The 14,063-nt window shown below is 36.9% G+C and overlaps 1 protein-coding gene across 1 annotated transcript; it reads left to right on the top strand.

Annotated features, from left to right (window-relative positions):
* Positions 1 to 1,232: 1,232 nt before the first annotated feature.
* Positions 1,233 to 4,740, top strand: prdm14 (PR domain containing 14). The gene is made up of 8 exons (XM_056738894.1): positions 1,233 to 1,785; positions 1,978 to 2,028; positions 2,132 to 2,292; positions 2,388 to 2,655; positions 2,960 to 3,162; positions 3,497 to 3,598; positions 4,096 to 4,315; positions 4,586 to 4,740. The coding sequence occupies exons 1-8, from the start codon at positions 1,233 to 1,235 to the stop codon at positions 4,738 to 4,740; spliced, it is 1,713 nt and encodes a 570-aa protein (XP_056594872.1).
* The last annotated feature ends 9,323 nt before the right edge of the window (positions 4,741 to 14,063 follow it).

The raw sequence follows: 14,063 nt of genomic DNA, 5'->3' as shown, positions 1-14,063 counted from the left end.
CTTAAATGCACGTTTCTTGCGCGCTTTATTTCTTTACGTTTAAACTTTCGTTTTCAGAAACAGCCGCTGATATGCTCGTGCCTTTATCGTATCTTCCACGTTAGGTCCCGTTAATAGTCCGCCTCTAGTTAACACATTAGAGAACTTGTGATGCATATGAAAGGAAGGTAAGAGTGGAGGGTCGGGTGGTGCTAAGAGCGTGTTAAAGTGCAATTCCCTGAGGATGAACCGAGACTGACCAATGACAGCGTAGATACGGGAAAGGCATCCCATCTCTCCTAGGTTTTGTACGCAGAACCATATGTCCTCAGACCTATGTAAAGCTTCACATATACACGACCGCATTTCATCGCTCTTGAGTCGTCAGTACCCCTTGTGAACCGAAGTCAACATTTCTTCTTAACTGTAGAGGAAAGAATTCGGGATTGACAATACATTGCTATTTGGTAAGAACAACTTTAACTGAGTTTCGTTTTTTGTTCAATAGTTAATTCGGGAGTGTAAACTGTTAAATCTGAATTTAGGATTACTCTTCGTGTGCAAAAACAGCTGAGGGAATATATGGAGCGTGACACCCTCAATCCGTTTTAAAAGAGCTGGAAAGGCTTCATTAACGGTGACCTTTCTTACTGACCCTGTGTGTTCTTAAATTGTAGTGTCACGACCCTCATTAGTCTCTGGTAATGTGTGCCAGTGCGCGAACTCACCTCTGTTTATCTTGGTGATCGAGAAGTGCGTTAGGATAATAAAAAAGCAAGACTAAAAACTGTTGAGTAAAATTTCTGAAATGATATTAATTTATTAATTACCGGCCATTTGCTGAGATTCTATAATATGTACACTGTTAAAAGTAAAAAAGTGTATTAACAAGCTATCGTTGAGCAGACCGTTACAACTTTTGTTTCTGTGTTACCATAGTCCTGCTTGGTGTATTTAGGTTGATCTAGTCATTTAAAACTAACCTGGCACGTTAATTTATTTTTACACTTTAAAACAATTTGAGGGATCTTTTAAATAATATTCAGAACAAAAATATTTGTTGAGAATGTCACGCTGCTTGTGTAAGATGCAATAAATTGTAATATTGTCAAATCGTCAGACATTCATGAGTATGCGTAATTTTCTATATGATTCTTCCAGTTTTAGCTTTGTTTGGTCTAAACGGGACAATATATAAGACTGAATAAAGAAAGTATTCACTCTCTTCAGATTGCCCCTCATCGTCTGTGGTGATGTCGGTGTCTCTCTCCACTCACCCGGCAGTGAGAGACAGGAGTCTTCCGCTCTATCCATCTATTCCTGGCGCGCACTACTCGGACGTCCTGAAGAGCGCGCACAGCATCTTCCACCCGCTCAAGTCTCTGGGCCGCATGGTGACCGACACACAAACAATCATGCCGTTTAATTTTACAGGGACTCCGCCTTTTTTCAGTCACAACAGCCATCAGACTGCGATATTCCATGAACAAATCATCAATATGTCCAGCACGCCGTATTTTCAGCATGTCCAGCCTTCGCAAACCGCGTTCTCCAAACATGAGGATCGCAGCACTGGCTCACTGTCATTGTTCAGCAGTCCGTCCAGTGAAAAATCGTCCTCGGCTTCAACTTCCCCGTATAAGGACAGTTTAATCTACCTGCAGGCCACAGATCTGCTACCTGAACACCCTCGCACCTACAGTTTTACAGAAGAAGACCTCTTCACGGTCCTGTATGGATATTCCAAAAACCAGGGTCAAAATTTTGGGCACGCGATCTCTGGATTATCATTTCCTCCTAGTACAGGTAACATTTCGGTTTTGATTTTTAAATTGTATTTATTATCTAAAAACGCAGTTGAGTTAGGCAGACCTATCTAGCTAAAATGTCAAAATGGTATCTCAGATGACGGCTTTTATTTTCTATTTTTTATTTAATGTCATATTTAGTTGTTCATCAATATTGGGATTTTGATTTATTTGTTTAATTGTTCCTCAGTTGGTCGACATCCTCTTCCCAGTGATGCTGAGGCGCATGAACTCCCAGAAGGTATTTCCTTCTTTCTCTTTCTTTCTTTTTTTATCTCGTCTTCCAGAGTTTATGTACTATATATCCCTTCTGCCAATTTAACGAAGTGTCTTGAATTTTTCAGGGTTATCGATTCTCCAAACGAATTGTGGAAGCCTTTTCCATTATGGTGTATTTGCCGATAAAAGCATAATCCCAAAAGGCACAAGGTTTGGACCATTTCAGGGAAAACAAGTGAACACGAGTGAGATCAAAACCTACGATGACAACACGCTAATGTGGGAGGTAAATATCAATGATAATTGTTCAAAATGTAAAAATGTAAAATCAGGTTTATATTAAATATTTATCAAATGAATATTTTCTCTTCCTGTGTTAAGATTTTTGAGAATGGGCGCTTGAGTCACTTTGTGGATGGAAGAGGCGCTCCAGGGAATTGGATGTCCTTAGTGAAGTGTGCGCGCTTTCCAGAAGAGCAGAACCTGATTGCTGTGCAATGTGAAGGACAGATATACTACGAGGCCTGCAAAGATATCCAGACCGGCCAGGAACTGCTGGTGTGGTACGGAGACTGTTATGTGCAGTTTTTGGGCATTCCCCTCACCCTCAAAGTGTTTATTGATGATAACGAGCAGTTCTCAACTGAAGGTGTGTATATGAAATGCAATGCACTCAAATCAACACTACTTGAATTATTCTCCTAATAAAGTTTTATAGATAGATAGATAGATAGATAGATAGATAGATAGATAGATAGATAGATAGATAGATAGATAGATAGATAGATAGATAGATAGATAAATAGATAGATCTAAGCTAACGTGATCTTATGATCCAGGGCGCATGTCTGATGCACAGTGGTTTTGATGCAATTTGAACTGCCCTTTTGCAACATTAAATGACAAATCAGTGTTTACATGTTTTTTACTTATGTCCCCATCGTCTTTCTCAGATTCCGGAGAGGGTTTCAAGTGTGATCGCTGTGGTAAAGTCTTCGCTTATAAGTACTACAGGGACAAACACTTGAAATACACGCGCTGCGTGGATCAGGGCGACCGGAAATTTCCCTGCCACCTCTGCAACAGGTCTTTCGAGAAGAGAGACCGTCTCCGAATTCACATTCTCCACGTACACGAGAAACACAGACCACATAAGGTACAAATTATAGAAAACGTACATAAATAATTGTTTTTTTTCTTAAAACGATGACTATAAGGTGCTGAAAGAACAGCTCAGTTAAAAACGCGGCACATGCCTTATAGAAAATAACACATCGTATGGCTGTAAATTGTGCATAAAGTATTTTATTTTTTAAATGTTTAAAAACTTTAAGAAAACTTGAAAAACATAAATGCTGTTCACGCACCGTTTAGATGCATGCATGCTTATAATTTGATATGACCTGCCAAAAAAATATAGAATTTTACGAAAATTGTAATGCTATATATTTGATTTCATAATAACCTCACAATATGTGACTTTTCTCTAGTGCTCCGTGTGCGGAAAAAGTTTCTCGCAGTCCTCCAGTTTGAACAAACACATGCGCGTGCACTCAGGAGAGCGGCCTTACAAATGTGTTTACTGTAACAAGGTGAGTAAAATGTGAAGTAAAGTATAAGGATTTGGTTATTTTCATGGTGAATATGTGCGCTCGTTACCGTGTGTCCAAGCGTTGGTCTACTATAGGAAGACACTTACATGCTAATTAATGCCAGATGCACCTTAATTCTATTGTGCACGCGGATTATGCTTTAATTTATGACTCTCAAAGAGACAAATGTTCGTCTGTCGCTTTGTTTCAAATCCGCCGCCTTCCCATCTGAAAGAGTGACTTAACGCGTGCGATGAGAGCCTTTTTTCAATGGCCGTGTCACTCCCTCTGGACTGTTTGTGGACTCGTTTTGTACCAACAATAAAGCATCCTTGTGTGTTTGTATCTTTATGCATGTTTGAGGCAAATTGCCGTAAAAATGTAAAAACACAAAATTATACGACCATGGGAAGATCTCGGTTAGATATTGTTAGATATTGTTTATATGCGTAATAATATTATCAGCCATATAAACTGTAATAATATTTATGTCGCAGGCTTTCACTGCGTCCAGCATTCTCCGCACACACATCAGGCAGCACTCCGGTGAGCGGCCGTTCAAGTGTAAACACTGCGGGAAAGCATTCGCATCTCACGCTGCCCACGACAGCCACGTCAGGCGAACACACACCAAAGACAAACCCTTATCATGTGATGTGTGTGGCATTACTTTCAAAGACGCCCAAGAGCTGAAACATCACATGAAGACCCATAAAAGTAAGTGTTAAGCAGTTTGTGGGTACATTGGTCAATGCAACATTTACTTTGTTTTTATCCCACGGCTAATTTTAATAAAGTAAAATGTAGAGTTTTATTGAAGGGATGGACAGTTATTGTAATTTACATGTAATATCTGCAATGGAGAGTTGGTATGTGTGGAAAGAATGGAATTGAATATTTGGGGTATTTTTGATAATGAGTCCATCAAATGTGGCATGCGCTTGCGAACTATTTATGAGTAGATAATACAATTTCTCTTTCCTCCAGAGCGGCCAGTTTTGGAAAATACTGTTCTTCCTGGAGACGAGAACAAGTTTTTCCCCACGATTAAAGACCCTTCACACCTAGAGAAACAAATTGGGGATCCTTTCTCTTTTTCCGGGATGACCACCATCTCCTCCGAGTACAGACCCTGGAATTAATACCGTCAAACTGCATCTAAATGTCACTGGTTGCGTTAATAAGACTTTTCAAGAGACTTGCTTAATGTTGTTTGGTACTGTATATTTTATTTAATGTTAACTGTCCCCTAAAATATTTTGCTTTAATTATATTATTTTTATGTTGTTGCTATTTATTCAAGTGTTTATTCAAATGTGTTTGGCTATTGAAGTAAACATTTTTGTACTTTTAAAGTTAGCTCCAAGCAAATATCTGCGTATTATTATTGTGAGCCGCACAACCAAAGCCAGACCTTTTAAAGACAAATATATTATTTCATTTTTATTTGTATTATTATTTTGTTATTATATTGCTGTCATGTCCACCTATCGTCAGAACGATATCATAAGCTGTTACTCTTATAATACTGTATATGTCAGTGTATGTCGAATTGTTTGTTAACTAATTAAAATTATTCAGAGATAAATGTTAATACATCGAGCATGAGTGTTTATGTGAAAGATTTTTCTAATGCGTTTCTCCATGTTATATGTCTGCTTAAATGCGTATTTCTAATTATTTTTTTAATGCAATAGTCTAAATAATGTCATATTCGTTTCTTATTTTAAATTCAACGAAAATTCTATTATTGAGCTTACCAAACATCCATCCATCCATCCATTTTCTACCGCTTATCCGAACTACCTCGGGTCACGCTTACCAAACAATTAAATATAATTTATTTGACTTGAAGTTTAAGGAATCTCTGACTGCGCAAAACAATTAACTCTAAATTCCAAAGCGCAAGAATGATCGAGAACAGATTAAAGTTGTATACATTTTATCTAAAACATTACAGAAAAAAACATTTAAATCGTTTCATTTTTTAAATAGTCCCCCCACACACATGCACACACATAGTTGCACAAAAAGAACAGCAAACAAACAACAGCACTGCTGATAGTGGGATCAAATTAATGAACAAATAATAGATCTGACATTGTGTTGTGGGATAAATTAGGGTTAAAAAGGTAGATGAATAAAAACTGATTTAACCGTTTCAGTTTGTCAAGGACTTGTAAGGAATTTAGCAGGGCAAACAGCAGTCCAAAAGAGACTTAACATAGCCCCCCCCCCCCCCCCCCAACTAGACAGAGACTTTGGTGCATTTACAGTTTTTACTAAATGATGGTCGGGGACAGCAGAGGAGGAGAGTGAACATCCCCCAACAGCAAATTAATGACAATGGACTACTGCAATGAGGTGGTCCAGTATGGAGAGAATGGAAACAAAGGCGGTCTCTCTGACATCTGCTGCCCCCTGATTGTGTCTTCATGGTACCAACTGTCTGTGATGGAGAGGAGAAGAGAGAAAAGGACCTTTCTGACAGATTACTCCTTCCATGATCTTCCAGCATTCCTTTCTGAAAAAACACACAACAACAACAAAGGTCAAAGGGCAATTTTCCTTTATTTTCAAAGCTTTTTACCAAACATATGCTTTTCATAAGTGTGGCTGAGCATCTTTAAGTAAGTTTAGGATTTTTTTTAATGTACACGTTCTTTATTTATGTGGGCGTCCACTTATCTGGTCAGTGCAGCTGACCTCACCAAAACTGTGAAATTGGAACTCACGGATGGCGGGTTTGGTGTAAACTGGTTTGGAGATCATTTGAAATGTTGATCTCATATCTAGTCTTTGTTTTGAGGGTTTCCCCGGATAGCTCTCTTTGACACAGATCCAGATTCACCAGGCACTGGCACAGGGAGCTGTCGTGGATTCCTATTATTAATTTCACCCTCACTGGTTACATACAAAACTGGATGGGTCATAGGTCAAGCTTCAAAAGACAATTCAATTACCCTCTCATACTTGCTCAGCTGAGAGATGCTGGAAAGCCAACCCTCACCGGGCTTTACCATTCTGTCTCCAGCTTTTCAAGTTCCCCAGGGCTTCTGGTAGTACATGTGTACAGCAGAGCTCATGTTGAGTTAACAGAGCTTCCAGGCACAATAAATTCACAAAGGAGCCCTCAGGGCTGACGATAAAAAGCATATTCCTTGTAGACAATAGATACTCCTGTCGCCCACATGATGATGTCACTACTGGCGTTATTCTCCATGCCGGGAACGTCTGTCGAATGATGCTGTAAAGAACATATGATTCCATCACAGCCCATAATGAGCATGGCAAAAGTTACTGTCTTGAAGCACTACGTAAAAGCTCTATGTTAAGAGCATTGCTGCACAATTGTGGCTCTGTCTTCGTCTCCCGTTTTTCATTCCAATGAATATGTATACGATCATTTATAGACATTGATTTCACACTTAACCTTTGGGGCTTTTAAATGCTGCCCGGTCTACCGTAACATCCATAATTTAGTTTGATCTCTTTATTAATATGAAATTAATGACCTCCCCCTATGGCATTTTGATGCTTGTGTTATGATGCAGCTATACCTCGAGGTCAAGTCTTATAATGGCTGTGCTGCATCACATATTAAATGAAGGATGTAGTGCATAACTCCAGATCTCAGAATCATGTCCCCTTCAACATACTGGGTAAAATATTGAAGGAACAGTTCACCCAAAATTAAAAATCTGTCATTGTCCAAATCTGTATACATTTATTTGTTCTGATGAACACAGAGAAAGATATTTGGAAGAATACTTGTTCCCAAACAGTTCTTGGCCACCATTGACTACCATAGCAGGAAAAATGACTATGGTGGTCAAGAACTGTTTGGATACAAGCATACTTTAATATCTTTCTCTGTGTTATCAGAACAAAGAAATTGAATAAATCATATTTGTCATGTTTCTTTTATTACAATACCAAAATTAAGCGAAATTTAATTGTGTGATATTTTTATCTTTTTTGGTTTAAGCAAATGTTTCCGCTTTCGCTTTGTGCTGTGCATTAACTTCTTAAATGACAAACAAACAATTTATTTTTGCAATATTCAAGCAAATTTGAAAAAAAAAATCTTGCGAATATTATTCAAATTGGTCAAGTAAATTTATACTTAACATCATTCTTCAGGAAGTGATATCATTGTTGGTTGGAGAAAACAGTGTCTATATAAATATTGTCATCATAATAACTGATTCCACCATGTTTGATACAATTACAGATTTGTATACCATACTTTTTATTAAATATGGTAAAATATGAAAATAAACTTCAAGCTGATAAACAATTTAACTCTGAATCTTGACTAAGCAATGAGTAACTTTAGCTATTTTTGTCCCGTTAAGTTTATTTATTTCAGAGCCTAAAGTGTATTCAGAAAGTATCCTTAAACACTTTTTACTTAAATCGCAACACAGGGATTCATTTTCACGTGTGTCAGAGCTTAAAAGAAATGTCCCAGCTGTTCATTAAAGGAGAAAAGGTTGTGTTTACATGTGCGTTTGTTTAAGAGAAAAGGTGGACCACTTATATAACTTTGATACTAGTGACTAGCTTCACTCCAAGTCTAAACACGCACACATACGGTCCATGTGTTTAGCCCACACTGTCTCTCTTTAAGTGGTTACCTGTCAGTTCCTATTTCAGCTCTACCTCCAGCCGCCACCAACAGTTGAGCTAAACCGCAATCTGATCAATTAGCCCTATTGATTCCCTAATAGCAGTCAGCACACATCACTAGACTTGTCTAAAACTAGCCGTGGGCTCTTTGCTCAGTGAAACCATAAACTGGGTTTTAAACTGCCCTCTCATCTCTCAAGCACCCATTTGATCTCTCCGCCAAATAGTAAAATGTTATTACACATAACGCCCTGTTGTGTGGGCTTATTGGTGGAATTTTAACTCAGATTTGTTAAACACTTGAAAAAACGATCCCTGGTCAGGTGCTTGGGTCTCTTGAGCAGCTTGGAAGCAGAAGGTTACAGGCTGGGGTATGTTGTCATTGTGCTAGGAGGTTCCTCTGGGACAGTAGGTAATCCTTAGCAAAGTCCAGCTAAAGGATCTGCATGCTGCTCACTGGATGAATGAGAGATCAAACACTGTAAATCTGCTCCATACTGGTAGTGATAGAAAAAGGCTTAGACTGAAAGAGAGAGCAAGAGAGAAAGAGATATACAGGGTGAAAGACGAAAGGAAGAGAGAGAGTGTCCAGATGACCAGTAGTGGTTGGGCAGATGGCTCTGGTTGCTTGGCTGAAGCTTCAGTGAGCCTTCAGTGATGGTCAGTCTCATGGGACAACACACACACACCACTCTCTATATAGATGTCTTAAGCAATACTGTGCCTCTATTACATAGATGACCAACCGGTAAAAATCTCATTCAGAAATGGATTTATAAAAAAAATATTACAAATAACAAATGCAGAATAATTTATCCAAACGTTCAATTTAACTCTGGTTTTTCATTCAAAATAATAACTTGAACTGTTTTGGATATTACTTGATTGAGTGATAAGATTTGTAAATAAGTATTTTTTGTATTACAGTAAGTATAACACATTTAAAAAAATAAAAACGCAAAATATTCTGGTAATTTTCTGCAAGGACATTATCCATTAATTTATATGCCATATTTCCATTAATCCTTAAACACAACATCATGCAGTGCACAATTTAAAATGAACACGAAACAGATCAATCAAAAACAAAAATCAATATTGAAAATTCCTTAATATTAATGCAGTATTGTATGCCTTACTTTTACGGATTTCTTTAACAGTGTACTATATATTTTAGAATTCCCAAAGGAATTAAATAGAATGATTGATGTAATAATATTTCTCATCTGAATACATCTTTAGAGTCAGATCTTGTGACCTACAGGCCTGAAACGGAATCTGCCATTTACATGTGATTGTGCTGAACATCTCTCACCATACATCATGTTAAACAATGGCCCAGGAGGAGTGCTTGTATGCATATGCGTGTATGTTTGATGTGCTTTTGTCTCGCTTTCACAGTTATTTCTCATGACTCTAACGGAGCAGCAGGAGACCAAAAAGAGAAAGAGAAGCAAGAAACGAATGAATGAGTGAGTGAAAGAGAAAGAGATAGTGAAATAGTTAGAGACAGAGACACATTTGAGGTGTTCCTGGGGTGACACTTTGTAATGGGAGAGGACCTTTCAGCTTTAACACGTACCTTATTACTGGGTGTAAAGGTTTTGCTTGACACAGTCCTCCAGGATTTAGTAAAACATGAACAAAAGTGACATCACAGTGGTCCTAGCTAATAAAAAAGGCTCATAAATTGAGATGACATACATGTTAGTCTTCAATGAAAACTTAAGTAAATAGTTGAGAACCTAGTTTTATTACGTTTTTTTAAAGGTCAAGTTTACTAGATTTAGCGACATCTAGCGGTAGAAACAACATGTCAAATTCCATGCAAGGGGACCCAAGACAGAATTATAGGTCTTTTTACACCTCTGAAGAAAAAGTTATGTATATTATGTTGTATTCCTGTCAATAGATCCTCTAAAAATTGTACAGCACCTTTTTTTGAGTGTATGTATTATTCATTAGACCTGCAACTTGAGACTAAACTGGCTCATAATTTCCCTTATAAACTTTTTTTGTAAAAGTGGATTACCCATGTTTTTTTTGTGTATTGTTTACATTGGCAAAATTATGGTTTTCTACAATAATCATGCACTTTAAAAAAAACCTGTAAATGATTTTTCACGTATAATTACGGGGAAAATGTTATTTTCACTGTATATTTTTTCTGTATATTTTTTTACAGTCTATTTTTTGAAATGCGGTCAAAAACGTTTTCAGGAAAACTGTTTTCCGAATGTTTATGGTACCTAATATAAAAAGTCTATTTTTTTAAACCATGGTTTTACCACAATAACCATGTTTTGGGGTTTTAACTGCAGGAAACCTTGGTTAACTTCCCTAAAAAATACATAAAAGTACTTAAAGGCATAATTAAAATGTACTTTTAAGTACACAACTTGTTTACACCTACGTTTTCTGAGAAGTACACAAAGTATATTATAAAGTAAGAAAAAAAAGTTATATCTTTTTTGTTAGGGTTCATTTAAATTTAGAGTTTAGTTGTTTGTCAGAGAAGAATGATTAATTTTTTTTTCTTTATCTTATTTGACTAAATTGGACTAAATTGGAACATGAAACTTTGATTATTAAGAACCATGTAGCACATAATGTCAGTTTAAAAGTCAGTTTTCTTTATCCTGGTGTTTTACCCAAAGGATTTGAGGACTGGAAACACTGTATGGTGATGCGTATGCATGTCCTGCATCTCCTGCGTCCTGTGCCTCTGTGTTTACTGTTATCCTTTCTAATCCCCTTTGACTCACTATAACACATCAGGATACTGTGTGTTTGTGTGTGTGTGTGTGTGTGTGTGTGTGTGTTTGCTTGCGTGCGTGTGCGCGTGTAATATGGCTGGTCTTCAGTGAGTTAAAAGATGTGTGCTCAGTGTTTACTACACATTTATCAATCCTGATCGATAAACCTCACTGTGCACCTTGGTATCATACAAAAAAGGAAGAATTGTTACATAAAACTTTAAACATTTGATGGTTTGCATGAATTTATTTGATGTAGTACGCATTTGGTCAATCTAAACCGACATGGTCACATTTTCAAAGACACAATATTTCCTTCTAACCTACACGTGCTCTACTAACACATACATTTGTTTAGTTTTTTAAATTTTGCAAAGACAGAATATCAAGCTTTATTCCTCATTGGGACTGTGTGCTGTAGGTTTATTCAGGTTTTACTTTACAACCTGCCCCCCCACACACATATTCAGTCCTGATGGACGACTAGATGACCAGTCAGCAAGCCTGCTGTCAATATCTGCCTTTTACATTTAACAAAGCTAACAGCACAGGAGCTCTGAGTGTGTGTAAAGTGCCTAGATAGTTTCTTCAGGGGTTAAGAGTTAGTCTCCCATCTACATCATGACATGATTTACATATGCATGTGCGCATGACTTTAAATGTGTGTCTTTGTGTTTATATGTGTATGTGTAATGATGACCTTGTCTTTCCCAGGATAGTCTATTAATCTGTATAATGAAATAATCTGTGACACTTGCTCTCTCTCTCTCAAAAGCACTGTTCTGCCCTCTCTTTTGTGACTAGGACAATTGGCAGTGACCCCTTCCAGCTCCCAAAGGTACTCAAAGGTCAGGAGGAGTAACAGCAAAGATAAATACACTCAAACACTGTTTAAGGTGCGATGTGACGGCTGGCTGTGGGCTGTTCTGTACGTTTGAATGTAGTCTAGGCTCATCCTTCAAATGTAAATAGGAAATGAGACTATATATTTAAATGAAGTGCTTTGTATTAAAAATAATTTAATTTACCATATCCAGTAAATGGGAGCTTATGGATGTTCAAAGTCATTTTCAGTTTTCAGTTTTCATTTTTAAATACTATATGACTAGTGCTGTGATCGGCGGAGATATCAAAGAAAAAAAAAACATAGAGAATACAAGCATGCAAATATTTTATGATTTATTGGTTAGTAAAATTTATTTCAACTGTTGCAATGTAGGGACAGAAAGACCCACTAACATAATGAGAGATGATTGGGAAAAGAGGATTGTAAGCGATGCATTTACAGTCAAGCACATAAACACTGTTCTTTCTTGAGAAATTTGTGTTTACATGTCTGAATGCATATACAGTACATTGATAAATTTAGAGAATATTTACACCTGAGCATAGCTCAAGATACGACTTGTTAGGAATTGGACTAGATTTGATTCATTAGACATACAACATTGTTTTAAAAGCACATTAAAAATAAAATATAAGCTTTGTATATATTGTATATATTGTATATTATTAATTGTACATTATATTTCAAATTATACTATGTTTTTTTAAGTCATATGTTCGCTTATAATATTTCCTTCCTGTAAACTATTATCCTTGCAATCAGATCATTAATGAGTCAGTGAATCAAATCCGTCTGATTCACAAAGCTTGATTTCCCTCCTCTGTAATCCTAGTGAATAAGATTCTCTTTTTGTGTTCACACAGATTGGAACTATATGGGTGACTAAATAATCATTAAAATTATTTTTCGGGGTAATTTTTTTATTGAAACAGTCTAGCATCATTTTAAACAAAACACCAACTGCAGTTAAAAAGTAGACTTAAATTCTTCACAAAGTAACATAATTGATGCACACATGCAGCATGAGGAGACTGCAGTGACTTCTTGTAAAGCCACAGATCTCTCCCATAGAGAGCAGCCACAGGACATAGTCCCTGAGTATCTCTGAAACATTTATGAAGTCTTATAATCCCCTCTCTGCCTAATGTACCCTAACAAGCCTTTACTGCCTCTCTAGCCTGCTATAGTGTTCCCGGCATCTAACTTCTTTAACACCCTAGCTTCAACACTTTTGATGGTTTCTGCACATTTCAAAAACACGCAGCATGTGTTTTATAATGGAAAGAACCTAAAGGAAAATTTAAGGGTGTTAAAAGTGGGCTGTGTGTAATGTGGTAGTGATTAATAGAATATAGTAAATTAATATATTTATAGTGATGTTTACCTAACTTTTTATCATTTTCATTATAATGTAAGGATATAATATAAGTCCCAGCATAGTAATGTAAGTCTGGAAATGTGGATACACATCTACTTGTATTTATATCAATTGTATTCATATTTAGGCTTGTAGGCTTGTACTTGTATAAATGATGATGTAAATATGAATATATTCCTGAATCCCTTTTTATCCTATATCCATTTCTGAACATACAGAAAATACAATTTAAATCTCTTTAAAAAATCTAGAAATATGTAAATGTAATGACAGGTTTTAAACAGTAGAAAAAAAGAAGCACAACAATGATAAATTATGAATACATTCTTGAAATTCTATAAAATCGTAGGTTTCTAATATAGCATTAACATTTGTCTTGTTAACTCATAAACAAAATGTCCATTAAATCACGCTGGACATTCATTGAAATATTCTTAAATCATGGTGTTGCCCTAAGGACATCAAGCCGGGTATGACTCAACAGGGCTTGTACAAATTTTCTTATAAATGTGACATGAAATAACACAGGTTATTTTAAGTATCAAAAGGACAAATGAAAAGAGAGTCGTGTGTGCGTACCGAGTGATGTGACCTCGGATTGTCATTGTGCTATATGGGGTCTGACTGGACATTGGGAAACCTCCATTACAGTGTGTGCTGTGTGTGTTAAAAACGGGCTCTTTGGGGACCTGATCCCAGGGGACTGTTTTACTGCAGCCTCTGCCCTGTGCCTGTGTTTACATGTTGAGAATGCCATATGCTAAATGGCTAGTATTACTGCTCAGATTTCCCTTAGCAGCACTTCTACACTCACAGCTAAATGAGGAGTTATCAGAGAGTGGCCGCAACTTA

This window comes from Triplophysa dalaica, chromosome 23, assembly GCF_015846415.1.
Source record: "Triplophysa dalaica isolate WHDGS20190420 chromosome 23, ASM1584641v1, whole genome shotgun sequence".
In the NCBI taxonomy this organism is placed as follows: domain Eukaryota; kingdom Metazoa; phylum Chordata; class Actinopteri; order Cypriniformes; family Nemacheilidae; genus Triplophysa; species Triplophysa dalaica.
Note: the sequence above shows the minus strand (reverse complement) of the source record. Positions and strands in the feature narration are given on the sequence as shown.

Coding starts and splice junctions, on each gene's coding strand:
- prdm14 (XM_056738894.1), top strand. CDS start 1,233: ATGTCGGTGTCTCTCTCCACTCACCCGGCAGTGAGAGACAGGAGTCTT. Junction 2,293..2,387: donor ACAACACGCTAATGTGGGAG/GTAAATATCAAT, acceptor TCCTGTGTTAAG/ATTTTTGAGAATGGGCGCTT. Junction 4,316..4,585: donor TCACATGAAGACCCATAAAA/GTAAGTGTTAAG, acceptor TCTTTCCTCCAG/AGCGGCCAGTTTTGGAAAAT.